The following is a 25,341-nucleotide window of genomic DNA, read 5'->3' as shown; positions in this document are numbered from 1 at the left end:
TGACTTAGTTTATGTACAAACTAAGGATTACCTTATAATATTTTCACACACACCCTTGTACCTTACTCATATTTGCCTTCCATTCATTTGTATGCATGTATTTCAGTTGCACAAAGTAATGAGCTTCACAATTAATTATATCTTCATGCAGGTATCTAACACACAGGGCTTAAATGGCAAACTTCTAAAGCTGGAATTCAGGGGGATCATACCTGAGAATTCTGTATCAGCGCATGCACCAAACTTGATTCTTTCTTGTCTCTTTTCCCTGTAGACAAACTAGGAGAGGGAGGGAGGAAATCTAGCTCTCTAAAGTGTGATATCCCAGAGAAAGTGTGGGAATGGGGTGTGACAAGGCAGAATACAGAACCCAGAGGCAACAATCTTTCTGCTTCTCTCAGCCTTTGTTTTCCCTCACCCAGCATCACATTATATTTAAGTATAACATATACAGGGAAAGTCAGGTGTTATATTTAGGGGGAAATTTCAGATAGAAACATTTGGACATTCTAATTCTGAAACAAATGAGGGAGCAAGGGAGGAAGAGAAAGAGGGAAGGGCAGAAAAAGAGAGGGAAAGGCAAAGAGGAAGAGACAGACAGAGGTTGCTTGACCAACTAACTGATTGATTTGGTGTTAGCATGTCATTCTTGAAAGACTCCTCACAAAGCTCTATTTCTCTTAGGGCATTAGGAGACTCTGTTCAGAAGACATGCCTAATAATATGGGAGCCAGAATACTATCACTAGAGAAGGTGGTTGAGAGTGAGTTTTGATGGCTGTGGGATGTGCTCAGTTGATGAACTATGGAAAGGAGGTGTACAGGCCAGTTCTTGAAGTGGTAGGAGTGCTCATCTGAAAGTACAATGAAGGAGTACCAGTTAGGAAAAGAACAGAAGAGCAGCTTGCTTCAGGCAGGACTCATGAAGGCCATTAGTCTCAGCTCAAGGACCAAAGAAAGCTGAAGTCCAGAGGATGATGGAGGATGAAATCATTTGTGAAAAGGATTTAGAAAGCCACAAAGAAAATATCATATGAGTAAACAAGAATCACTCTTCGACCAACTGGGAAGTTGACACTCTTAACGCAAGAAACTTCTTTTTCTTTTTCTTTTCTGTTGGTTTTCTGTTTGACAAGATAGGGTTTCTCTGCATAGTCTTGATTGTGCCGGAGCTCTCACTCAAGGTGCCCTCGAACTCAGAGAGATCTACCAGTTTCTGCCCCGCCCCCCCAAGTGCTGGGACTAAAGGTGTGCAGCACTACCACCAGGCTTACAAAAAAATTACTTGAGTTCTTGACCTGACCAAGTATGGTCCCATCCAAAGGGAAAAAATGTCCACTGAGCCCACAAATGCTGGCTTTTCCCTTAGCCACAGTGTCAGAAGGCATCTGGCCAGCCTCTCAGTGGTTGACAACAGGAGCCTCACCCCCCAGCCTGCTGTGGGGGAGAAGGCTTTGTGTGTCCCCGAATTCCCAAGCACCAGTATTGAAAATCAGGGCCTGATTAAGATGTACATCGATGAAGTGTGTCGGGAGACGGTGTTACGTTGCTGCGAGTCATTTCTGCGGCAGGCCGGATTAAACCTGCTAATAAGCATGACAACTATTAATAACATGCTTGCCAAGTCCGTTTCAGACCTGAAGTTTCCTTTGATACCCGAGGGAAGTGGATGGGCAAAGGCTCAGGGTTTGGAACCGCTGATGAGTTTGTCTGAAAAGCCAGTGGTGGCTGAGGAAGCGCTGGCTGCCCAAATGCCATTCTCATCCATGTGCCTCTTTATCAGAAGTGGGAGCAAAGAGATGCTTGTGGAAGCCATCTCCCCTTAAGTGGCTGTCTCAAACACAATGACGAGACTGAAGCCATCCAGAGCCCGAGCAGTTTACTTGAGGGCAAAGAAGCTGCAGTGGGTGCCACCCAGGATGCAGCCTCAGCCTGTCAGCTCCTCCCTGGGTGAAAGTTCCTCCCAGTCTCTCAATGGAGGACCACAGGCTCCTTGGCAGGGCAGGGCTCCCACAGAGCTGTGGGCAACTTCTGGGTTTTGTGGTCTGCAGGCAAAGTGCACTGTAAATCGCTGCTCCCTTGCAGCCTTCTTCATGCAGTTAAAGGGTAAAAAAGGATGCCGGTGGCCGCTAGCTGGGGATGACTAACAGAACATCAAATCGCAGTTGTCATTGGCTATACCACTTTGGAACCGTGTGCCCTTACTGAAGTACTTTGTGTTTCAATCAGAGCACGTTTGCCACCACAACACTCACCTTTAAGTGCTTCTCCTGGACCGGTATTGCCATCACTTAGTCAATCTTTGCTTGTTAGCAGTGTTTGATTAAGCGACATTGGTAGAGCCAGGTGTGGTGGCACACACCTGTAATCCCAGCACTTGGGAGGCAGAGGCAAGTGGATCTTTGTGAATTCAAGGCCATCCTGGCCTACAAAGCAAGTCTAGGACAGCCAAGGCTACACAGAGAAACCCTGTATCAGAGAGAGAGAGAGAGAGAGAGAGAGAGAGAGAGAGAGAGAGAGAGAGAGAGAGAGACAGAGAGAGAGAGAGAGAGAGAGAGAGAGAGAGAGAGGGAGACAGAGGGAGACACAGAGAGAAAGACAGAGTGACAGAGAGACAGAGAGAGAGACAGAGAGAGACAGAGAGATTGGTAGATTCAGTAGTGAAAAGCTGTGGGTTGCCTTACTCCTGCTTTCCTTGTTGGGATGTGCTGGTAAGTTGGCTTCCCTTTGTAAATGTTAACAAGCTTCTACCTTAGAAAGCCTCTCAGGAGTTACTTCAGCCTATTAGAAGCTTATTGAGAACCCCACTGCTACTGACTTCAATAACGTACAAGTTGGGCTTGTAAGTCTGGGGTTCAGAAGGGTAGTGAATCAGAGGCCCTCACAGCCCTGCAGAACACGACCCTTCCCTTTCTGTGCCAGATGTGGCATTTGTCCTCCACAATCTGCCATTCTCCTCTTATCTTTGCTCTGGGCCTGGAGCATTATTTTCCTTGGCTCACTCCATTTTCAGGATTTTGTTTTTGGTGTGTGGATCTCTTTTGACACTCTTCAATTACAGAATGTGCCCTCTTCATAGCTTTTCAGCTATCTTGTGCCTTCTTATTTCTACTTTTGACTTAGGGATCTGCTAAGAAGTATACTATTATACCAGCCTCGGTGGTGCACACCTTTAATCCTAGAACTCAGGAGGCAGAGGCAGGTAGATCTCTGTGAGTTTGAGGCTAGCCTGGTCTACAAAGCCAAGCCGGGACAGCCAGGGCTATGTAGAGACTCTATTTCAAAAAGCAAAACAGAACAAACAAACAAAAACAAAAAAGAGGTGTTTTCTGTTCAGTACAATGGGCATAGTAATGTAATGAGTCTTCTTTTCCTGTGTGAACAGTAGAGTTCCTTGCCATCACTAGTTCAGTAGTCCCCTCATGTCCTAATGGGGCATCTTTATCCAGCAAACCCAGCATTTTGTCTGTGGTACACTCCTTTCTCCTAGGCTACTCTAACTGGCTTGAGGAGCCTCAGCTTTCTGAGTGACCTAATGCGGATGCTATGTGTTTTGGTGAGGGGGTTGCTTTATGTGATTGCCAACTGGCTTCTGCCTAGTTACTCTCTCACATATATTGAAGCCTGTGGGATGCTCAGGAACCCTCATTCCGCTGACTTTAACATCGTGGGAAAATCAGGCACTAGTCTCTCTTTTGCCAATGTGTTGTATCTTTAATACATATTAAGTTGCAGATTGTGTGCTGTGCTGTTGTCATAAACATCATATATGTAATATTATGTTCTAGTATATGCAATTATGTATTTTCTGATGTAATGTCAAATATCTGTGAAATAGCCCCCAAAAGAGAACTTGGATTTTTTTTAATGCTACCAGGTATATTGAAAAAGCAAAGGAAAATATTTTTACCAAGACCCTTTCCTTTTAAACTTTGTACTTATGTATTTCTTTCCCGTTCAAAAATAAATTTCCTAGGCAACAATTACTCTTCTTTGATATAAAAGATATTTATGTAATATTATTCTGTCCTCAGGTTCTTTCTACAGTAAACTCATCATTTTTACTGTTTTGCCTCTTTATTCTCTCTGACCTCTTATGTAGATAAACGTAGTTTACAAATTATGGCACTTTTATCTCTTGCTATCCAATGGTTCATACATAGTTCATTCTCTTTACTTATCTCTTTGCGCTGTCAAGGACCTCCAGAACAACAGTACTGATGATACAGTGAATATTTGTCTTCTTTCTGATATTAATGGTCTATGTTTCAGTGAAAGGTTGATGTCTACTGGAGGTTTGTGAATAAGTAATATGTCATGCATTTATACAATCAATTTATAAAACAGTAAAAATAAGTGTACTAGATCTCTGTATATCAGTCTAGACAATTCTCCAGTTCCTTGTATTGAGTGAAGCACTCAGTTTGCAAAAAGATACAACAAAATGTCATTCATATAATCTTAAGTCTCTGAAATAATACTATATATAATTTTGTTTACATATATTTCTAGAAAAAATTTAAATGACCTACTGAAAGATGCGCATCAATTTTGTAATAGCATTTGCATCTGGGAGGGAGAAAATGTCAGAAAATGTGACTGTAACAATGTATGTAAATCAATTTTATTAATTATCCTTAGAGATTATAATGAAATGTTACAGTATATTAATGTTTGTTGTTAGTCATCACAATTTCCCATGTACTGTTTTTTAATTAAAAAGAAAGATGTATTGTATGCCTAATTAAAAAAAAAAGAGTGCCCTTGCACTCAAGAAATTTTAGAAGCTGGGTGTGGTGGTACATGCCTTTAATCCCAGCATTCTGGGAGACAGAGGCAAGTAGATCTCTGTGAGATTGAGGCCAGCCTGGTCTACAAAGCGAGTCCAGAACAGCTAAGGCTACAAAGAGAAACCCTGTCTCAAAAAAAAAACTAATAAAAAAGAAATATTAGAAAAATTAACATTGAAAAATAACCCTGCAAACTTCTATGGGTAGGAAGAAACTCACAAATCTGATTGGCATTACAACTTCCTAGCCATAACCTGATTGTGAAATGTCAACACATGTATACATTCATTTTATTTATTAAGTCCTTAAGAATATGGCTTCTTTTGGTAGTCTACCCCTAAAATTGTTATTTGTTAGATTACTTGGAAGCAATCAGTATGTTTTCATGTAAAGCACTGATAGACCAAAGTAACTCCAGTTTGCTTTAAACTCCCATTTCTGTATTTGGGTGACCTACTCCTGAATTCCGGATCTAGAAAAACCCATAGAAGATACAATTGGCACAGAAATATAGAATAACCAATGAGAAAACAGAAAAGTACTAAAAGTACAGACACTCCCCAAGATCTCTCAAGAGTTATTTCTTAGAAGTTAATCATCTGTGGTTTGATACCGGACTTGTAGCTGATGAATACCAATTAGTTCAAAAGGCAATCAAACGGATGCTTGCCAAGCTAGAAACTCACTTACAATCTATAAAAGTTCTTTCCTACTTATACTTGGGAATCACACCTGATCTGCTGCGTCAGTGATAGTATAGGCCCAGTTTAAGCTGAAAATTAAAAGACCCTTGTGTGTTTGCATCTATATCAGCTCCTAGTGTTTATTGGGGTTTCATTTAAGCCTAGCATGACAGCACATGCTTAGCATTCACGAGATCACCACAATCTATTATCCCCAAAAGGGAGGGGGTATCAGGAATTGATTACCCAGAAAAATTACATCTTATAGATCTTCACTTAGGAAATATTTGAACATGCCCTCTGAAAAAGTGAGCTATTTAATTAAGTCTAAGATAAATATATAATACAGGAACTAGTGATCCCAACTGAGATAGCGATAATGATTGTTTTTAAGATTATAGCCAAGCACCTGGCCTTGACTAATCGGAGCAAAGTGGAGCAGGGTGACAGGAGACTTGAAGTAAAAAATGAAGTCCTGAACAGCTGAAGAACTGCGATGCTGGGAAATGACTTAGAGACTAGAAAAAGTAGAATAAATAAAGACGTGCCTGCTACTATAAACCTGGTCAAATTCTCAAGACCAGGAGGGGTCATAGGCTGTATGACAAAACCTATTATGTTTTCTTAAATGGACATATTGTCAAACTGCCTTCTAAATATCTGTTTATACCCATAGATTAGCGCCTATATCAACTCTACTCAAAGTAGTTTCATTGTGTGGTATGCAGTGGTTAATGCAGAGAGTCATAGTTGACATGTGTGCTGAGAATAATTTAGCTGTTGAGTGTTCAGCCTTAGACAGTCATCATCTTTATTACAGTCCTTCCCAAGCTCAGGATGTATCACAGAAGGACATAAGGGGAAGGGAAATGGGAGGAACGCCATGAACGCTGTCTTCGGAATATGACAAGGATGTTGTCCTTATGAGCTCACTGAGACTGTGGTTACCTGCACAAGACCTGCACAAGATTAAACCCATTATCATTTGACCATAGATAACAAGGGGAGGGGACTTATGAGGCCCCACTTCTGGCTGAGGAGCTACTGGTAGTTAATGGTAGGTTGGGGAGAGAAGAGCTATTTTTTTCAGGGTTGCAGCCGCTGCAAAGTTGGCCATATTCTGTAAATAAGCCCACACTTATGTTTATGCAAGGAATTCAGTGAGCCATTAAAGAAAGACAAGAAGGCAGGAAGGGACTTGGCTGGGAAGAAGAGACGGTCCAGAGAGAATGAAAAAGGGTTAAGAGTGGGTAATGGTGGAAAATATGATAAAAGTATCATGTACATGTATGAAATTGTCATGGAAAAATAAATAGAAATTTAAAATCACAGAAAGGCAAATAAATGAACCAACTAAAGAACCTTCGAGAACATTGTACAACAATGGCTCCCAGTGAGACACACCTCCATCCATACCACCACTTAGTTCATTTACATGTGGCCTTGAGCTGGAATGTTTCATTTATGTTGCTCAGTTTAAACTTTGGTGAACACATCCCAAGAAGTAGCTTGGATAGTGAATTTTTAGTGAAACCATCATGTGTGGAGCTGCTCATGGTAGTCTGTGGCTGATGGAGTAACGCAGAACAAAGATGAGCTATTCTGAAGAAACAAATACAGAATTGCTAGATAAAATAATGGGCTTCCAGTTAAAATTGAATTTCAGTTGAAAATCAGATAATGTGTATGTGTGTGTGTGTGTGTGTGTGTGTGTGTGTGTGTGTGTGTGTGTATCACAGATGTGTGGAATATACTTTAGCTTAAAATAGTAATTGTTCATCTGGAAATGAATTTTAACTAAGCATCCTTGATTTCCACTTGATAGCTATGGCAATTTTAGCTAGAAGAAAGCAGCTCCAGTCTGATCTGCCACCTGACTCTAGGCATGTTAGGTGACTTCAAGCAATAACAGCAGAACTACCAAGGTAAGCCTAGCACAAACTACTGATCCATAAACTAAAAAGCAATTAAGATGACTGCTCAAAGCCACCGAGTTTTGGAGTGGTTCTTATGCAGCAATAGAGAAGAGATATACCAAACAAAGTCGTGCTTGTTCCCAAAGTGCAGCTAACTAAGGCAGAGAGTAAGTTCTGAATTTGATGGAATATAAAAGAAAATAATCCTTTTAGCCTTGAGTATGAGAACAATTTTTCTAAGTGTCATAATACCCTTGACCTTGGTGCTTAGAAGATTTCCAAGCAACAACTGTATGCTGAACTAAAACAAAAGTCAACCTCAGGCATCCCTAGAATTTAACAATGTCACATAGGATGGGGCAGATTTGAGAAACTCCTAAATTACTCAGAAGGATGCGGGTAAATATTCCTAAGATAAAATGCATTCATGGTTCTCTGCGGCTGAGAGACTCAAAGGCTTAGCAACACTGGAAATCACTCTGTCAAGAGAAAGAAAGCTGAAAGGAAGCTGGCATAGCTATTCTGATAACAGATAAAGTTGATTTAAAGTTAAAATTAATCAGAAAAGATAATGAAGGTCACTATATATTAACAAAGGGTACAGTTCATCAAGAAGTTATAATGGGCTGAGAGAGATGGCCCAGTGGTTAAAAGCATGTACTGTTTTTGTAGCGAGCCTAAGTTCAATTCACAGCACCCATGTTAGGAGTCTCATGGCATCCTGTAACTCTAGCTGGAGAAAATCTGACACCTGTTTTTAGCCTCCACGCGCACCTGTACTCATTTATATTTACCCATTTCTCCTCCAACTCACACACATAGAAATAATTAAATATAAAATTTATTTAAAAAATATTATAACAATTATAATATATATGCACCAAATTTTGAGGCCCATAACTCTACCATAGTGAAAAGACTGCCTACAAAATAGGAGGAGGGGATGCCAGCCATGTGTCAAACAAGGATTTTACATGTAGACATGCTTGTATAACCATGTTTATTTCACTACTCATTCACATTGGTTAAGGAATGGAACTATGCATAGTAATATGTCTCAGTGGGGACTCTTTCGCCTGCTCTTGGAACCCTTTTCCACCTCCTGGGTTGCCTCATCCAGCCTTGCTATGAGTGTTTATGCTTAGTCTTATTGCTTCTTGTTTTGCTGTGTTCCATTGACATCCCTGAGAGGCCTGCTCTTTTGTGAAAGGAAATGGAGGAAAGGAAAAGGTGAGGGGATGGGAAGAGTGGAGGGAAGGGGAGTCTGCAGTCAGGATGTATTATATAAGAGAAGAATAAACAAACATAAAAAATGGCTCAGTAGGTAAAGGCACTTGTTACCAAGCACAACTACCTTAGTTTCATCCCCAGGACTCAGGAGGTAGAAGGACAGAATCAACTCCCACAAGTTGTTCTCTGACTGAAACATGAATTTTGTAGCATACACACACACATATACACACAAAATTACTTAAACATTTTAAACGAAGCTGGGCGTGGTGGCACATGCCTATAATCCCAGCACTCGTGAGGCAGAGGTAGGTAGATCGCTGTGAGTTCGAGGCCAGCCTGGTCTATAAACTGAGTCCAGAACAACCAAGGCTACACAGAGCAAACCTGTCTTGGGGAAAAAAAAAAAGAAAGAAAGAAATTTAAATGAAGTAGAATTATCCTAAATTTCTATCTTATGATTTTTTTCCAAGAGAAGAAAAGGAATAAGCCTTCCATTTTACCCTAGGAAAAGCTTTACTTGTCTAGGAATTAGCAAAAGGCATAACTTAGAAAAAAATTATACCCAATAAACAATCGTATGAGTTTTTCCCCAAATTTCTATCAACTATAGAGTGATTAACAAAGATGTGGTGCATATATAAAACAGAATTTATTCAGTATGCTGATGGGTTTTTATGTCAACTGAACACAGATTGAGTCATTTGGGAAGAAGTAACCTCAACTAAAAACATTCCCTGCCCCAGATTGTTCTGTTGGCATGTCTCTGATGCATTTTGTTGATTGATGATTCGTGTCAAAGGGTCCAGCTCACTGTGCGTGGTGCTACCCCTGAGATGATGGTTCTGGGCGTTATAAGAAAGCAGATGGAGCAAGCCATGAAGAACAATCCTCCATGGCCTCTGCATTAGACTCTGTTTCCCAGGTTCCTACCTTGTTAGAGTTCCTGCTGTAAAGTCCTTCAGTGATGGACTGTGATATGAAACTGTAAGCTGAAGTAAACCATTTCCTTCTGAAATTGCTTTTGGTCATAGTGTCTTATCAAAGCAATAGAAACCCTAACTATATATAGTTTATAAAGGAAAATAAAAATCACTACATTTATAGGAAAATTGATGGAAATTATGCTAAGCAAGATAATCAAGACTCAGGAACACAAATATCATGTATTTTCTTCTATATGCAAAATGTATATTTAAATGTGCATGTGTGCCTGTCTGTGAATGTTGGTGTTCACTTATGAAGACTGAAAGGGGACCACAAGAAGGGAGTAAGTAACCTTAAGCAGGAAAGGGCAAATAAAGATAATGGACTATGTCATGAATGCAAAAAGGGAGAATATTTTGATGGAGTGGGAGACCAGCCTGAGGGAACAAGAAGACATGAAAGTAGGAAGTGGAGGAAGGGACAAGCAAGAATAAAGTATCATGGCATTCATGTGTGGAAATGGAACAATGAAATACATTATTTGTATGCTAACCTAAAAAAATAAATTAAACGGTTAAAAATACTTGTCACTTGTATGATTGAACAAAATTAACACAAGCATCAAGAATAGGATACAGGGATAAATGATGGTAGTACAAATGAAAACGTACATCTCACCTTAATAGAGGAAGGTCATTTGATGTAAGTGGGTTTGGGCATTTTTTGAAAGGACATCTCAGCAAGTGGGTTACTCAACTTTGCAACTTGTACTTGCCACGCAAGCATGAGTACCAGAGTTCTGACCCCCTAGAATTCACGTAAAAGGCAAGCAGGCATGGTGGCCACCTCTAATCCCAGCTTTCAAGAAGCAGAGACAGGGATTCCTGGGACAAGCTAGATAGAGTATTCGGAATTGGCAAGCTCTGGGGCCAGCGCGATCCCCCTGCCTCACCCAATAAAGTGAAGGACAATGAACTAAGGCACGCAATGTCAAGTTCAGGCCTGCACATGTACATGCACCTGAACATACATGTGCCTACACACATAGGCAACCCCCGCCACAACTATTAATCTTTGGCACCATGACTGTCCTACGTACTACAGTCTTTAGTTTACACCCACAAGAAGTCAATAACATCCTTTCTCCATTTTGTGAAAACTAAAAAACACACCCAGACACTAGCCGATGTCTCCCTGTAGGAGCAAAAGGACCAACAATTGAGAACTATGACACCGGAAGGACTCTAATGAGTTCAGAAAAGTTGAAACTCCAGAAAGGAGTATCAAGTCAGGCCCTTCCCTTCAATATTGTTTAGCATATCTTATACTTTTATCCTTGCAAAACCAATACACATTTATCAACATTATTTCAAGTCTGTCAACTATTTCATGCCAAGTCAGAATTTCAAATTGAGGAGTGGACAATGAAAGTGAGAAGAAAACACACTTAAGATTCTGTGCTGCATAGTAATTAAAACAGCATGGTACTGGCACAGCAACAGGCTAGTTGATCAGTGGAATCGAATCGAAGACCCAGATATGAATCCACACACATATGGTCATTTGATTTTTGACAAAGAAGCTAAATCCATTCGATGGAAAAGGGATAGCATCTTCAACAAATGGTGCTGGTCTAACTGGATGTCTATGTGTAAAAAAATGCAACTGGACCCATATTTGTCACCTTGTACAAAACTCAAATCCAAGTGGATTAAAGACCTCAACATAAAACCAGAGACACTAAGTCACTTAGAAGAAAAAATGGGAAAGAGCTTGGAACATATTGGCACAGGAGACAACTTCCTGAACAGAACACCAACAGCACAGGCAGTAATGTCAACAATTAATAAATGGGACCTCATGAGGCTGAGAAGCTTCTGTAAGGCAGGAGACACTGTCAAGAGAACAAAGCGACAGTCTACAGACTGGGAAAAGATCTTCACCAACCCTACGTCTGACAAAGGTCTAATATCCAAAATATATAAAGAACTCAAGAAATTAAATACCACCAAACCAGATAACCCAATCGAGAAATGGGGCATGGAACTAAACAGAGAATTCTCAATAGAGGAATATCAAATGGCTGAGAAACACTTAAAGAAATGCTCAACCTCCTTAATCATCAGGGAAATGCAAATCAAAACAACTCTGAGATTCCATCTTACACCCATCAGAATGGCTAAGATCAAAAATTCAAGCGACACCACATGCTGGCGAGGATGTGGGGAGAGAGGAACACTCCTTCATTGCTGGTGGGAATGCAAACTAGTACAACCACTTTGGAAATCTCTCTGGTGCTATCTCAGAAAAATGGGAATAGGGCTTCCTCAAGACCCAGCTATTCCACTCCTTGGAATATATCCAGAAGATGCTCCAGCACACAACAAGAAAATTTGCTCAACCATGTTCATAGCAGCCTTATTCATAATAGCCAGAACATGGAAACAGCCTAAGTGTCCCTCAATAGAAGAATGGATAAAGAAACTGTGGTACATATACACTATGGAATACTATTCAGCTATTAAAAACAAGGACTTCCCGAAATTTGTGGATAAATGGATTGAGCTAGAAATGATCATAATGAGTGAGTTAACCCAGAAGCAGAAAGACTCAAATGGTATATACTCACTTATATCTGCATATTAGCCCAAGGGGCATGTCCCACGAAAGCCTTCACTTACCAGGAAACTGAGACAGAGGAGAGGACATTCTAGTGGGATTCTAGATGAGAGAATCATGGGAGAAAGGCAAAGTAGAAGGACCCAGAGGGTCCAAGAAGCCTACAAGTAGAACATTATGATAGGCAGATTTGGGCACAGGGGTCCCGCTCAAACTAAGGCACCAGCCAAGGACAATACAGGCGGTAAACCTTAAACCCCTACCCAGATCTAGCCAATGGACGGAACACTCTCCACAGTAGAGTGGAGAGTGGGATATTACTTTCTCACATACTCTGGTGCCTCACCTTTGACCATGTCCCCTGGAGGGGGAGACCTGATGGCACTCAGAGGAAGGACAGCAGGTTACCAAGAAGAGACTTGATACCCTATGAACATATAGAGGGGGAGGTAATCCCCCTCAGGAACAGTCATAGGGGAGGGGAGTAAGGGGAAAATGGGAGGGAGGGAAGAATGGGAGGATACAAGGGAGGGGATAACCATTGAGATGTAACAAGAATAAATTAATAATAAAAAAAAATTAAAAAAAAAAAAGATTCTGTGCTGCCGGGAAAAGAGAAATTCAATACTAAACAAAATAAACTCTATTCCTATGTCTTTAGTGTTTAATATACAGCAGGCAACACAGGAAAAAAAACAGGAAATATAATGGAGTATGATAACTTCCATGAAAATTAAGATAGGAAAAATACTACATAAAATTGCAGTGGGTGGTTTAAGCACTTTTGATGTCATCTTTCTTGCTTTTAGTTTCAAGCACAGGAAGAAGCTGTTGTGATCACCTTTCTTCCTGTACCTGTGGTAAGAAAGCTCAGGAAGACTGGCAGAAAATACGGAGGTGTTTGCCTTTTAGAGCATAAATAGAAGTTCTGCCCAAACAAGGCCTCTCCGCATACTGGGCTGACTCCATCACAGTGTCTCCGTAGGTTTGTAAATTGGTTTTACGCTTGACAGTCTGTTCAGTTAATTTTCCAGAACTTCTCAAGCTGCACTCTCTGAGTCAGCTACTAGATAACCACAGGGGCCTGAAAATGAGAGGAAGTTTGTACCTTTCATAAAAATAATGAAAAAAAAAAACCCCAGCAATAACAACAAAACAAAACCAAGAGGCATGCACAAAATTAACAACAGACGCTGGATGCTCTCTGTTGGGTTACAAGAAACAGAATAAATTAGGCTAAATATGACATTAGAAACAGGTCATAATTTTGGAAAGTAATCTATCCCCTTGATGTCTTCTGACTAGCAGGACTAAAAAGACTGCATTTGCATAGCTTGAGAGCTACCTCTCAAAGATACTTAGTATCAAGAAAAAGAACTCTGGCCAGGCATGGTGGCAGCACGCCTTTAATCCCAGCACTCGGGAGGCAGAGGCAGGTGGATCGCTGTGAGTTCGAGGCCAGCCTGGTCTACAAAGCGAGTCCAGGACAGCAAAGACTACATAGAGAGACCCTGTCTTGAAAAACCAAAGAGAGAGAAAGAGATGTTAATGCAACAAAAGACCATTCGGCTAATAAAAATCAAGATATTTGTGTAATGGAATGAGGAATGGCAAGGTTATTCACACACTGTTAAGTGTATGTGCTCATCTGCATGTGCCCCAAATGTGTATGTATGCACACTGTGTCTCTGAAATAACACACAAGACTATACACAGCATTGGCTCCCGTTGGGAAGAACTGAATATTGCCACGAGAATGGAAATGGGAGATTTTGAGGTATAACACTTTATTTGGGGACGTTTGAGCCATTAGATCAGATACATACTTGGTATGCCTAGAGCAAATGAGGATCTTCTGGCGATTTGGGCCATTGAACCAAGGCACCCCAGAGATCTAGACTTCCAAACTAATCTCAAGCTGGGAGAAGGAAAAGGCTGAATGAAGTCTGATGTCACAGAGAGAGAGAGAGAGAGAGAGAGAGAGAGGGAGGAAAGGGAGTTCACAAAGTGCTCGATTAGCCAGGACCACCTTACAAGAGAGACTGGACTCCAGACAATGGTGGGACAGTCCTGGGAGCACACCTTGACCGAGACTGCTTAATTATTCACGTCGATTACCTTCTATTTAAATCTGCAAGACCCTGAAGAAAGATTTGGCAGGAGGAGATCCTGTAGGTCTCTTTGTCACTCTTCCCAATGTGCCCACTCCTGTTTCTCCTTTTCATTATTAATCTGTTTCTGCTTTTCATTATTAATGTTTCTGCTTTTCATTATTAATTTGGCTCTTTTAATTGGCTTCTTTAGGATGGGTGGGCAAGCCTAGTTTTTTAGGGCTGCCAGGGCAGAGGCTACCACCCTAATGCCTGTAACAAATGGATTATCTATTTAAACAAAAAACACCTTTGAATTTAAAAAATGCAACGGAGGGCTTTGATCTGTTGTTGCCTTGTAAATGTCATGGTACATGATCTGTTTGATACATGTTTTGCAGTTTGTTTATTCCACATACAATTCTTTTTGTTCTGGTCCCCTAAAGACTGAGAGAAACATATAGGGCAATATCCTGACTGCCAACTTGGCCCCCTGAACCCTTGCTCATTCCCATTATTTATCATCAAGCTTAAGTAATTGAAATAACAATCTTACACAAAGAGAAGCAAAACATTGCCTGTATATCAGTCAGAACTTTTGAGTTCTCAAAAGTAACTTTTAAAATCCATATGCTATCAATTGGGAGTTCTCCTAACTTACCAAACCTGCCCTAACTGAAACTGGCCTTGGCACTTTTTTTATTAGAGACATGTATTTTCTACAAATCACAGATAGTAAGAATTCAGCATTTAAAGAGATTTTCTACCAAAGGGGAACTTTACGGACAGGAGAGAGGTCACAAAAGGAAAAACAGCCAATCTCATGTCTTCTGCCTCATGTGAATTCCCAGGTGGAAGCCTTAATGAATGTGGGTATTACATGTGTCCATACATGATCCTGAAAACTGAAGAGTATAATGGCAAGTTTTTCTAGGGCCAGAGACACAAGCTGCAAAACTATGAAGCCCAGCACGGGCCACCTCAGGCTGCAAGACAAAGCCGATGAGTGCTTTCACATCCCGCCCTTACCTCCAGTCCCACGCATAGTCAAGAAGTTGCCAGGTGCATCTACTCTCCAAATGAAGGGCCTGGATAATATTCTGGATACAATGTTACATTTTTGACAGTTGGTATCGGTGAAACAGAAACAATTATTCTAGAGAAGATTTGTGACTCAGTTATTTGGAACGCTTACTTGGGACGATGTAAGCCATCCAGTTGCCACTCCGTCATTCACAATCACACCATCGTCACCACATATATGTAAGAACTAAGAACAATCGAATATTGGTGGCTAGACTAATGGAAGAGCTTGCCAGTGCTTTAAAAAGAGGATGACTCACTAAACCAGAAGAACTAGCTCAGGTTACTCCACTGCCAGCAAAGTTTGGTGGAGAGAAAATCCACAAGTACAGTGAAAGGGTCTTTAAGGAGAGCTGTGCGGTTCTGGGGAAAAGAAGACTTGCAAAACAACTGTACCAAATGATTCTTTGTAAGCACTTCCTTCCTTGTAGAGAGTATCCATTTGGCCATCTCCATTTTTCACTTGCTGTTCCCATGAATAATAATAGAAAAAACCAAATGTATAGAATTCAAAGTAGGGCTGGAGAGATGGCTCAGAGGTTAAGAGCGCTGTCTGTTCTTTCAGAAGTCCTGAGTTCAATTCTCAGCAACCACGTGGTGGCTCACAGCCATCTGTGATTTGATCTGATGCCCTCTTCAGACCTGCAGGTATACAGGCAGATAGAGCACTCGTATACATAAAAATACATTTAAAAAATACTTTAAAAAAAAGAAGTCAAAGTAACAAAATTAGAGAACACATTAAAAATGTCAACAGAGAGGGTTGGATGGATGGCTCAGAGATTAAGAGCACTGTGTTCTCTTCCAAAGGTCCTGCATTCAAATTGCGGGGACTACAGCATGGCTCACAACCATCTATAATGAGATCTGGTGCCCTCTCCTGGCACACAGGCATACATGCAGGCAGAACACTGCATACATTATAAAAATAAATAAATGTTTAAAAAAGACAAAAAATGTCAACAGAGAAAAAAAGATGTATTTATAATTGCATGGTCTCTTTTTCCACCCAGGGAAGTCATTTCTATTCAAGGGTACAACAAAGATACACCTATTTCCTCAAAATTGCATTATCCTTGTTGCAGCTGTATGTCTGCAATCCAGTCTGAGTTTCCAGGGAATTGAGTGGAGGAGTCTCAAAGCACAACAATCCCGAGGGACAACAGGTGTGTGTGTGTTGGGCGGGGGGGCGGCACCATAATGAGTGTGGAGAAACGGTGCCTTCTGGCACCACACACAACGGACCTCTGGAGATGCAGCTTGTTTAAAAACTGGAAGGCAATCTGCAGCAAGTGCACATGACAGCAGACAGCTCGGGCCAGGGTACAGCTCTGTAGACTTGGGTGGCAAGGGCAGCACTGATGCTCTAGCTCAGTGATTGTGGTGGGAAAGCCCAGCAGCAGACAGGGAGTTCCTAGATGCTCCACCTCTAGGAAGGGATAGGGAAGAAAGGAGCTTCCCTCCCCCTGCCCCCCCCACCCCCCCCACCCCCCCCCCCACCCCCCCCCCCCCCCCCGCCACAAGTGAAGCAGCTGCCAACCCTCTCATCCTCCCAGAGGGCAGTGCTTGGGCTCTTGGGGAAGGAAGGAAGCAGGCAGGAAATGGTTTTGCCAGCATCCTAGGGGGACAAATAGAAGGAAGCAGAGCTAGCAAGGTAGTAATCCTTCCTAGGAGAATCCTTCATGGGGCTGGGCACAGTGGGGTGACATAGCCATTGTGGAGGTACACAGTTAAATGCCATGGACTCAGGCCTCCAGCCCAAGGAGTTCGAGGCCAGCCTGGTCTACAGAGCAAGTCCTGGACAGCCAAGGTAACATAGAGATACCTTGTCTCAAAAAACTAAAAAAAAAAAAAAAAAAAAAAAAAAAAAAAAAAAAAAGAGCTTCCTATGCTAGGTGGGGGAGGGGGAGGAGAGATGGGAGGGGAGGACAAGGGGAGCAGGAGCCAGGACTAGTGCCTGCTTCAAGGGTGTTGTCCTCTCTGGTTCTCTACGCACACCTTCTACCTACCCCACCCTCACCCCTCCCCTGAGCCCCTTTCTTGAAGCTCGCTTCTCCTGAGCACAGCAGTTCTTTTCCGCCCCTGTCTCCTGTGGACACTGCTGAGGGCGTCTGTCAGGGAGCAAGGCCCCAGACAGCTGGACTCTCTGGTGCATTTTGTCTCCTCCCTGTTTATGCAGAGCGCGAACTCAAAGAGGAGGCCCGTGCCCCTTTTTAATTTTCTTGCCGATCAAAGCACACAAGTTTATTGATGATACACACCGGTGGTGGAGGGAGGGCAGTTGAGAGTAAGAGGGTCAGTCAGTACAATGGACAGGAGGGGAGTGCATTTCGATTAACATGCTAGCCATCCTTCAGCTAGTGTAGAAAAGAGGAAAGGGGAAATACTTCAACCTAAGCAGCGGCAGGCACGTGCTCGGCAAAGGCTCCCATATGGGTGTAATTTCTGCTAAGTGATCCCGCTTAGACAGGGAGATCACCACAGGCAACAGCAGCACTCATGGCGCTGCGATTTGATGTTCTGTTAGTCATCCCCAGCTAGCAGCCATCGGCATCCTTTTACCCTTTAACTGCATGAAGAAGGCTGCAAGGGAGCAGCGATTTACAGTGCACTTTGCCTGCAGACCACAAAACCCAGAAGTTGCCCACAGCTCTGTGGGAGCCCTGCCCTGCCAAGGAGCCTGTGGTCCTCCATTGAGAGACTGGGAGGAACTTTCACCCAGGGAGGAGCTGACAGGCTGAGGCTGCATCCTGGGTGGCACCCACTGCAGCTTCTTTGCCCTCAAGTAAACTGCTCAGGCTCTGGATGGCTTCAGTCTCGTCATTGTGTTTGAGACAGCCACTTAAGGGGAGATGGCTTCCACAAGCATCTCTTTGCTCCCACTTCTGATAAAGAGGCACATGGATGAGAATGGCATTTGGGCAGCCAGCGCTTCCTCAGCCACCACTGGCTTTTCAGACAAACTCATCAGCGGTTCCAAACCCTGAGCCTTTGCCCATCCACTTCCCTCGGGTATCAAAGGAAACTTCAGGTCTGAAACGGACTTGGCAAGCATGTTATTAATAGTTGTCATGCTTATTAGCAGGTTTAATCCGGCCTGCCGCAGAAATGACTCGCAGCAACGTAACACCGTCTCCCGACACACTTCATCGATGTACATCTTAATCAGGCCCTGATTTTCAATACTGGTGCTTGGGAATTCGGGGACACACAAAGCCTTCTCCCCCACAGCAGGCTGGGGGGTGAGGCTCCTGTTGTCAACCACTGAGAGGCTGGCCAGATGCCTTCTGACACTGTGGCTAAGGGAAAAGCCAGCATTTGTGGGCTCAGTGGACATTTTTTCCCTTTGGATGGGACCATACTTGGTCAGGCCAAGAGCATAATTGAAGGATTTAAAACTTTCAACACCCCATGTGGTTTTGTGTTCATAAGGGAATGGCCGCTGTTTTATTGGGTGTGCTCGATTCGCCTTTCCACCACCTGACCGTCTGTCCTCAGTCCCACCTGGGGCCCCAGGTTCATCCCAGTCACCATCATCACTCCAGGGTCGAGCCATGGCTGTGAAATCAAACCAAATGTCTGCCTCCTCTTCATCCAGATCCTGCTCATCATCCCATTCGTCTTCCTCCTCGTCCTCCAGTTCGTTACCCTCATTTCTTCCCATGGCCAGCTTGTACATGCAGTAGCAGGCACCAGCCCCAATCATCAGTCCTGCTGCCATCCAACCCATTTCCCGGGCCCGACCCATGCTTATAGAGGTGTGAGCCCTGTGGCCAGAAAGAAGAGGGTCTCTCTTCACCTGATTGAAGAGAACTTTCAGAGTTTGTGTGAATAATGGTGCAGGCTAGTAATCTTCAGCCTCTCTTGGGCCTGCTGTGATTCTTGCGATGAATCTAAGGGCGAGAGAAATAGCATCAGGACTCTGAGCTGTGACTGAGTTAGTATCTGCCCCGACGGGTAGGAGTTCGAATTCTCATTGAGAAAGTTGGTTTGTTGGGGGGATGATTTCACTGTTCTTTTCTGTCTTTCCATATCTACCCCCAGGATCTACTGTTACGCTTCCAGGATTCTCAAGGATAGTGGGGCAGATGAGACTGTTATGTGATAGGAAGGCAGGTGAAAGGGTCAGCTCACCCTCATGCAGTCTCCTTTACCATCCACCTCCTTTCTCTCCTCCTCCTCCCCACCCCAAAACATGGCATGTCTGCTTACCAACCTCTACAAAAATCAAGTGAATTCCTTTTTCTTCTGTGTCTTCTGCTGTATTCCCTGCACAGTGATAGGTGGACGGAGCCTGGCAGAAGGACAAGCAAAAAGCGATGTAGACAGCAATAGAGAACTGAAAGTGTAGTTGGACAGGTCTAACTACACCCATGGGTGTTTTTCCGAATTCTGAATTTTTGAGTAAAAATTATTTCTCCCACCCTCCGGACTTTGCTAACGAGGGCCTCCCCGCCCCCTTCTCATCCGCCATTTCCCCAGCAAAGGCCGCCACACCCCTTTCCCTGCACCGAAATGGGAGGGGGTGTGGAGAAAGAAGGGGCCAGGAGAGGGCGACTCGGACTTGGCCCGCAAAGATCCCAACCCCTCCCCCCCTCCTCTCCCACTACCTTCTTAGGTTCGGGATGAATCCCACCTTCAAACCTGCAGCAAGGTTTCAACCAAAGCCGTTTGCTCCTTTTCTAGGCAAGGCTTGAGAAGAGACTTACAGACCTGAACACAGACAGGGAACCGAGGGGACAGAGTGCTTGGTGGACTGACCAGCACCCAGGACATGCTGCCCGGATTGTGGATGCTTTCTTTGCTTGTATTTGGTGCAACCGCCTTCACCCCCCACACCCCAACCTGAAGCCTGCCACTTCTCCTTACTAAAAGAACCGAGGGTGGGATGCGGGTCGGGGTATAGGTATTTAAAAAGTAGGTGAGAAAGGGACATAGCCCCATTCTAACTTGGACGTGCAGTGCTCTTGGCCCCCTCCCACCCCCATCATCTTCCAAGCAGCTTCCACCGACCTGTATGGTCCTAGCGAGTTTCCTTCTCCTTCACGCGCCTGCAGAGTAATAGGGGGTTGGTACCCAGTCTGAGGCGACTAACAGGACTTAGGCTCTAGGCGGCTCTTGGTCACGTGACAGCCACGTCACCAGCGAGCTCTAGCCCCCACTTTCCACTCCCACAAGCAGTGCGGCAGGCGCCAGTAGATTCCGTACCTCCCCCAATACTTGGGGCCCTGTTCGTCGTTTCCACTGTAACAATATCAGAAAACAGAACTTATCGTTTCTCTATAATATCTGAGTTTGACTTTCTCAAATTACCGTGCATTCACACTTTCTTCTTGGGGAAAATGTTTCATCCTTTCGTTGGTTTTCAAACTCCTGCAATCCCTTTAATTTTTTTTCTCTCTCTCTGTTTTCAGGCTCTGCAGCAGAATTGGGGAGAGAGAGAGCAGAAAAGAAAAGGCAGATAGAGAAATTTGTATTAACACTTTTGATTCAATTCTGTTTTATTTCATCTCTCCTATTTGATAGGCTATTATTTTGTAATCATCAGTCAAAATAAAGCGATTTCTACTTGGATAGATTAACAAATTCCAATCTTTAAAAAAGTATGTTTAAAAATAGATTTTCCAGCTAATAGTGAGACCTCATTGATTTTGCAAAGTTATTTGTACAAAGTTGAAAATATTTTCTTCTAAATAGCAGCTTTAAAATAGCATCTTGCCATTTTGAAACATAACCTTACGAAGTAAACCAACATGCTTTCAATATGATCAGTGAAATATAAATTTGTAGTGAGGTCAATGTTCAAGTTTTGCTAATTTTAAATGAGTGAGCCATTTATTTGCCTCTTTATCCTAAGTGAATTCACAGGTGTCAGGTGATTGAGATCTTATACAAAGTTCAATAACGAGCCTTACCCCAAAGATAGATTTTATGCAGACATCAACTTACGTTTTAGACTTTACAAATTAGTAACGTCACAAATTACCCACTTTTCATTAGAAGAAATTTAAACTCTGTTCTGGGGTTTCATGATGCAACCTATAAACCATCCTGAAATTAGAGAACTCTGTTATTCCATTGACGAGAGTTATACTTAAGAGGTGGAGACTTCATATCAGCATAAGAGTAGTGAGGCCTCCTCAGTTCTGCCATTCATGTACTACATCACTAGATGAATGGTGAGTCTTCAGCACTTTCTGGTGACAATGGGGTCTGTGAATGAATGTGGATTATTAGACCATGGGTGGCAACAGTTTTTTTCCCCTCCCATAGGTAGAAGAACAAAGTGTAGGATCCCAAGTAATCAGTCCCCAGGAGAAAAAGACCTTCTCATTCACTGCCTTCACTAATAACTTCAGTGTACCATTTTCACAAACCCCTCAGAACTCAGGGACAAAATATGCAGGAGTCTGTCCCCAGGCACCACCTGTTCACTGTTGGGAGTAATGCTCTAAATATAGACCCCCCAGGCTGCCTCTTTCTTAGAATGTTGAAATTTGAGCCAGCCAGAAGCCTTCCCTGTGAAGGGCCTCTGTGTGGAGGAGGCCCTTGTGGGAGGTGAGCCAGGGAGTCCATAATGCCTTGCTGGCACATCATTGCTCCGCAGTCTCCCTAACAACTAGATGCACTTACCAATATCATACCCCATTTTCTCTATCACCTCTCCACTTCATTAGTTTTGCCACTGTGCTCTTATGCTGTCTTTTTCTATGATTAGTTAGCTTATCTAGACAACTGAATTCTGCCTCTGAAAGTTTAGGAACAGAATCCTCAGGTTCAACTGTGCTTTCAGCTTTTGGCTACTATGAACGTACACAGGACACTCTTGTTATTTTGAATATATACCTTTGGAAGAACTAAGAAGTATGCAGAGGGTATTAAACTCATTAAGGCAGGGGTTTTGGCTCTGCAATGTGAACTCATTTTCACAACATTTTGTCAGGTTTCAAGACCAAAAGCTTCACAGCCACCTCTCCTCTTTGCTAAACAACAACAACAACAACAACAACAAAACAAAGCAACCCCCCCCAAAACAAAACAAAACAAAACTCTCTTCTGCCCCTTGGTATGTCATCCAGCCCTTTCAGTGCTGTAGCAGAGAAGAAACAGCCCACCAGTCTCTCAGTTTATCAGGACTGGTTTTGATCCACTCCCTGTTTAAATCTTAAACACCAGGAGCATGAACCTTCAGTTATTTGGTTTTGTCACTTTAATTTATAGTTCTTACCAGCAAACACAGGGGCTATGATTTAAAAACCACTTTGTTCTCCATCATGTGCACTCACAAATAACTTTTAAAGGACAAATCCGACATCTGATACTCCATCTTAAAAGTGAAAAAGGAAAATGGCTTAAATAAGCCCCTCTGAGAAGTCAGTGCGATGTTTTTAGAGCCTATTAGAAACAAACAAACAAACAAACAAACAAACAAGCCTGTAAAGTCACTGCCCAAGGAAACCTTTTAGTGGCCACATAGAATACATAACTTATAAAGTACCTGACTATAAAAATGGACCAGTGGTTGGCAACACTATAGATTGTGGAGGGAGACAAAAGAGAAGGTTGGCATTTGAAAAGCTACAGTGCTTGTGATGCTGTGTTGCCTGATGTATTGTATCTTAGTTAAGGTTGTCGTGTTGCAATCAGCTTACCCAAGTCGGGTTAGCGCAGAGAACAAATGCTAAAGAGTAATGTTAGCTTTCAGGTGTCTAGGTAAAAGGAACTGATAATTGATTGTTTCACATGCCATACTTTCACAGATTTCAGATTTTATCTCTAGATTAAACTTTTAACAAAAGAGTTTCTGTTTGGTGTGCTTTGGGCATAGTGTCCATCTATTTGCCAGGGAAATACAGAGTACATTAAATGTGTAACACACTCCTCTCTTTTTAGCATTAGAATGCAAATTGTTTGAAATGGTGATTTACTTTGTAAATTTTGACTTTATTTTTAATTCATGTGTATATGTGGGTCCCTCTCTTTTGTCTGGCACCACGTTCAGTAGAGGAGAGAAGAGAGGGTCAGATCCTTAGAACTGAAGTTATAGGCAATTGTGAGACACCCCATGTGGATGCTAGAAACTGAACTTGAGTCCTCTGCAAGACAGCAAGTATTCTTAAACACTTAGCCATATCTCCAGTCCTAATGTATAGTGCCCTTTAATTATTTTGTATAATAAACCTTTGCTTAACTGTCACTGAGATGCTGGGAACCTACCTACCACTACATGCCTTAGTCATAATTCCTACATTGCAGGGTCACTAGAAAGGTGCAGTATAAAATGGTACTGCATAATGTTGCCCATTAAACCAAGGCCACTTGACTTCCCTGACAGGATTCCATAGGGTGGCATATATAGCTCAAACTGTTGTCTTGAATGTTGCCCCAGATTCTGCCTGTAAAGAGAGAGCAGTTGCTTCTGTCAGTGATAGATTCTCATTCAAGGATACACACACACATGCACGCACGCACGCACGTGCACACACACACACACACACACACACACACACACACACATCAAGATCTGAATGTTCAAACTCATCAGTCTGTATTTTCTCCCTGTTAAGTAGGCTCCAGTGAAAGTTACGTTTCAACAGGAGTATCAACTGAAAATTTTACCTTGAGAGATGCAAGGGTCAGGGAGTAAAAGGGGTTTCTGTGTGTCTTATCTGTTTATTCTCATCCTGCGAATAAGCTACTATTTGAGAAGTCACAGCTTCCGAAGATTGCTCGATGAACCGAGAGTCAGAGCAATGGCATTCCTTTATCTTAAGAAGTGACTTTTAGCCGAGGAAGTCTGAAGTATTCTTAAACATTGTTGGGATGAATTTGCTAAGGATGAAATGATCCCTTCACCTTAACCAGAGTTTCCTTTCTTCCAGTCAGTGCTTGCGTGGGAACTATCAGCATTTTCCTCTGAAGCCCTTTTTGCACGTGAATACGTCTCTGTTTTGGACATGATCTTTCTAGAAATACAGAGCCAGGTAGTTGATTTGGCTCAGTTTTCCAAATTCAAAATCACCTCTCAATTCTGCTTTCTAGAAGTGACACTGATATAATAAAATTTCCTGGAGATTAGCTTCTTCCTAAACTCTCTGGACTACTGATTTACTCCCATGTTTTCTGTGGATTTTGAAAGTTTTACTCAGATACCTACCTTGTATCTAAACTACTAGGAACTTTCTCACTGAAGAGCTCCTGGTTTGGAAAACTGCATTACACTCTGTATTATGTTATTTGTTTTTGTACTATGTATTAAGTTAACCCTGTTTGGCAGCCAGTGTCTGAAAGTCAAACCTGGTTAATGTAAACAATGAAAGAATGTAATTACTTTATTCCCTTTTCTGTTTTTGAAAGTTAAAATTGCAAGTGAATTCTTGTGCTCATCAAGCTAATCAGTGTGATGGTTTCCCACTAATTGCTGGATGCCAAGTTCAGTCAAGTTTGCCTTGGTCTTTGTGTTCCTGGAATACTATTTCATTTGCAGATGCTGTTCTCTGTTTGTACCCCAGGATGTTTCCTACTGTTCTTTGTATAGCACTTGTAAATCAGTGTGTGTACCTTTTTATCTTACAGATTTACTTTTCTCCTTAATCTTTACTGTTGCTGGTTTTAGAAAGCCCAAGCCTCCTCCCTGGGTAGCAGGGTGAAGTGTGCCCTTCCGAGCCTGTTGCTTAGTCAGAAGATTTACATATTCTCAGGCAGGCTGGTTAGTTCATTCAAGTTGTGCTATGTTCTTTCAGCTGTGTTATGTGATAGGCCCCAGAAGACATTAAAATTCCTTTGAGTAAAGTGGGTAACCCTTTCCAACAAGTGAGGCCCTGGCACTTTTAGAGACCATCACCCATCACTGATCTCCCACCTCTGTTCTTATTCTTCCTCTGTGGAAATATATGTTTGTATCTTTTCCCTCATAAGTAGAATGCAGGCTGTGAGCAGGGAAGCCAAGGCGAAAATAACCAAAAAAGTATTAAGAAAGAAAAAGATACATTCCCATTCCATGT

At 42.4% G+C, this 25,341-nt stretch overlaps 2 protein-coding genes across 7 annotated transcripts; one reads left to right on the top strand and one right to left on the bottom strand.

The window, feature by feature from the left end:
* Positions 1–1,304: 1,304 nt before the first annotated feature.
* LOC311601098 (protein ARMCX6-like) lies at positions 1,305–2,105 on the top strand. The gene has a single exon (XM_084788474.1). The coding sequence runs from the start codon at positions 1,331–1,333 to the stop codon at positions 1,823–1,825; it is 495 nt and encodes a 164-aa protein (XP_084644600.1). The 5' UTR covers positions 1,305–1,330; the 3' UTR covers positions 1,826–2,105.
* Positions 2,106–17,551: 15,446 nt separating this feature from the next.
* Positions 17,552–20,460, bottom strand: ARMCX6 (armadillo repeat containing X-linked 6). 6 transcript variants are annotated; one of them, XM_084788471.1, is made up of 4 exons: positions 20,351–20,452; positions 19,948–20,050; positions 19,550–19,631; positions 17,552–19,230 (listed from the first exon to the last, which is right to left on the bottom strand). In XM_084788471.1, the coding sequence occupies exon 4, from the start codon at positions 19,083–19,085 to the stop codon at positions 18,180–18,182; it is 906 nt and encodes a 301-aa protein (XP_084644597.1). In that variant the 5' UTR covers positions 19,086–19,230; positions 19,550–19,631; positions 19,948–20,050; positions 20,351–20,452; the 3' UTR covers positions 17,552–18,179. The 6 variants fall into 6 exon arrangements, with proteins under 6 accessions (XP_084644597.1, XP_084644595.1, XP_084644596.1 ...); XM_084788469.1 differs by having other exon boundaries at positions 19,974–20,050; XM_084788470.1 differs by having other exon boundaries at positions 19,554–19,631; positions 19,974–20,050.
* Between the last annotated feature and the right edge of the window lie 4,881 nt (positions 20,461–25,341).

Source organism: Acomys minous (genome assembly GCF_964271855.1).
Source record: "Acomys minous genome assembly, chromosome: 7".
Classification (NCBI taxonomy): domain Eukaryota; kingdom Metazoa; phylum Chordata; class Mammalia; order Rodentia; family Muridae; genus Acomys; species Acomys minous.
This window is presented reverse-complemented; position numbering and strand designations above follow the sequence as displayed.

Coding starts and splice junctions, on each gene's coding strand:
- LOC311601098 (XM_084788474.1), top strand. CDS start 1,331: ATGTCCACTGAGCCCACAAATGCTGGCTTTTCCCTTAGCCACAGTGTC.
- ARMCX6 (XM_084788468.1), bottom strand. CDS start 19,085: ATGGGTCGGGCCCGGGAAATGGGTTGGATGGCAGCAGGACTGATGATT.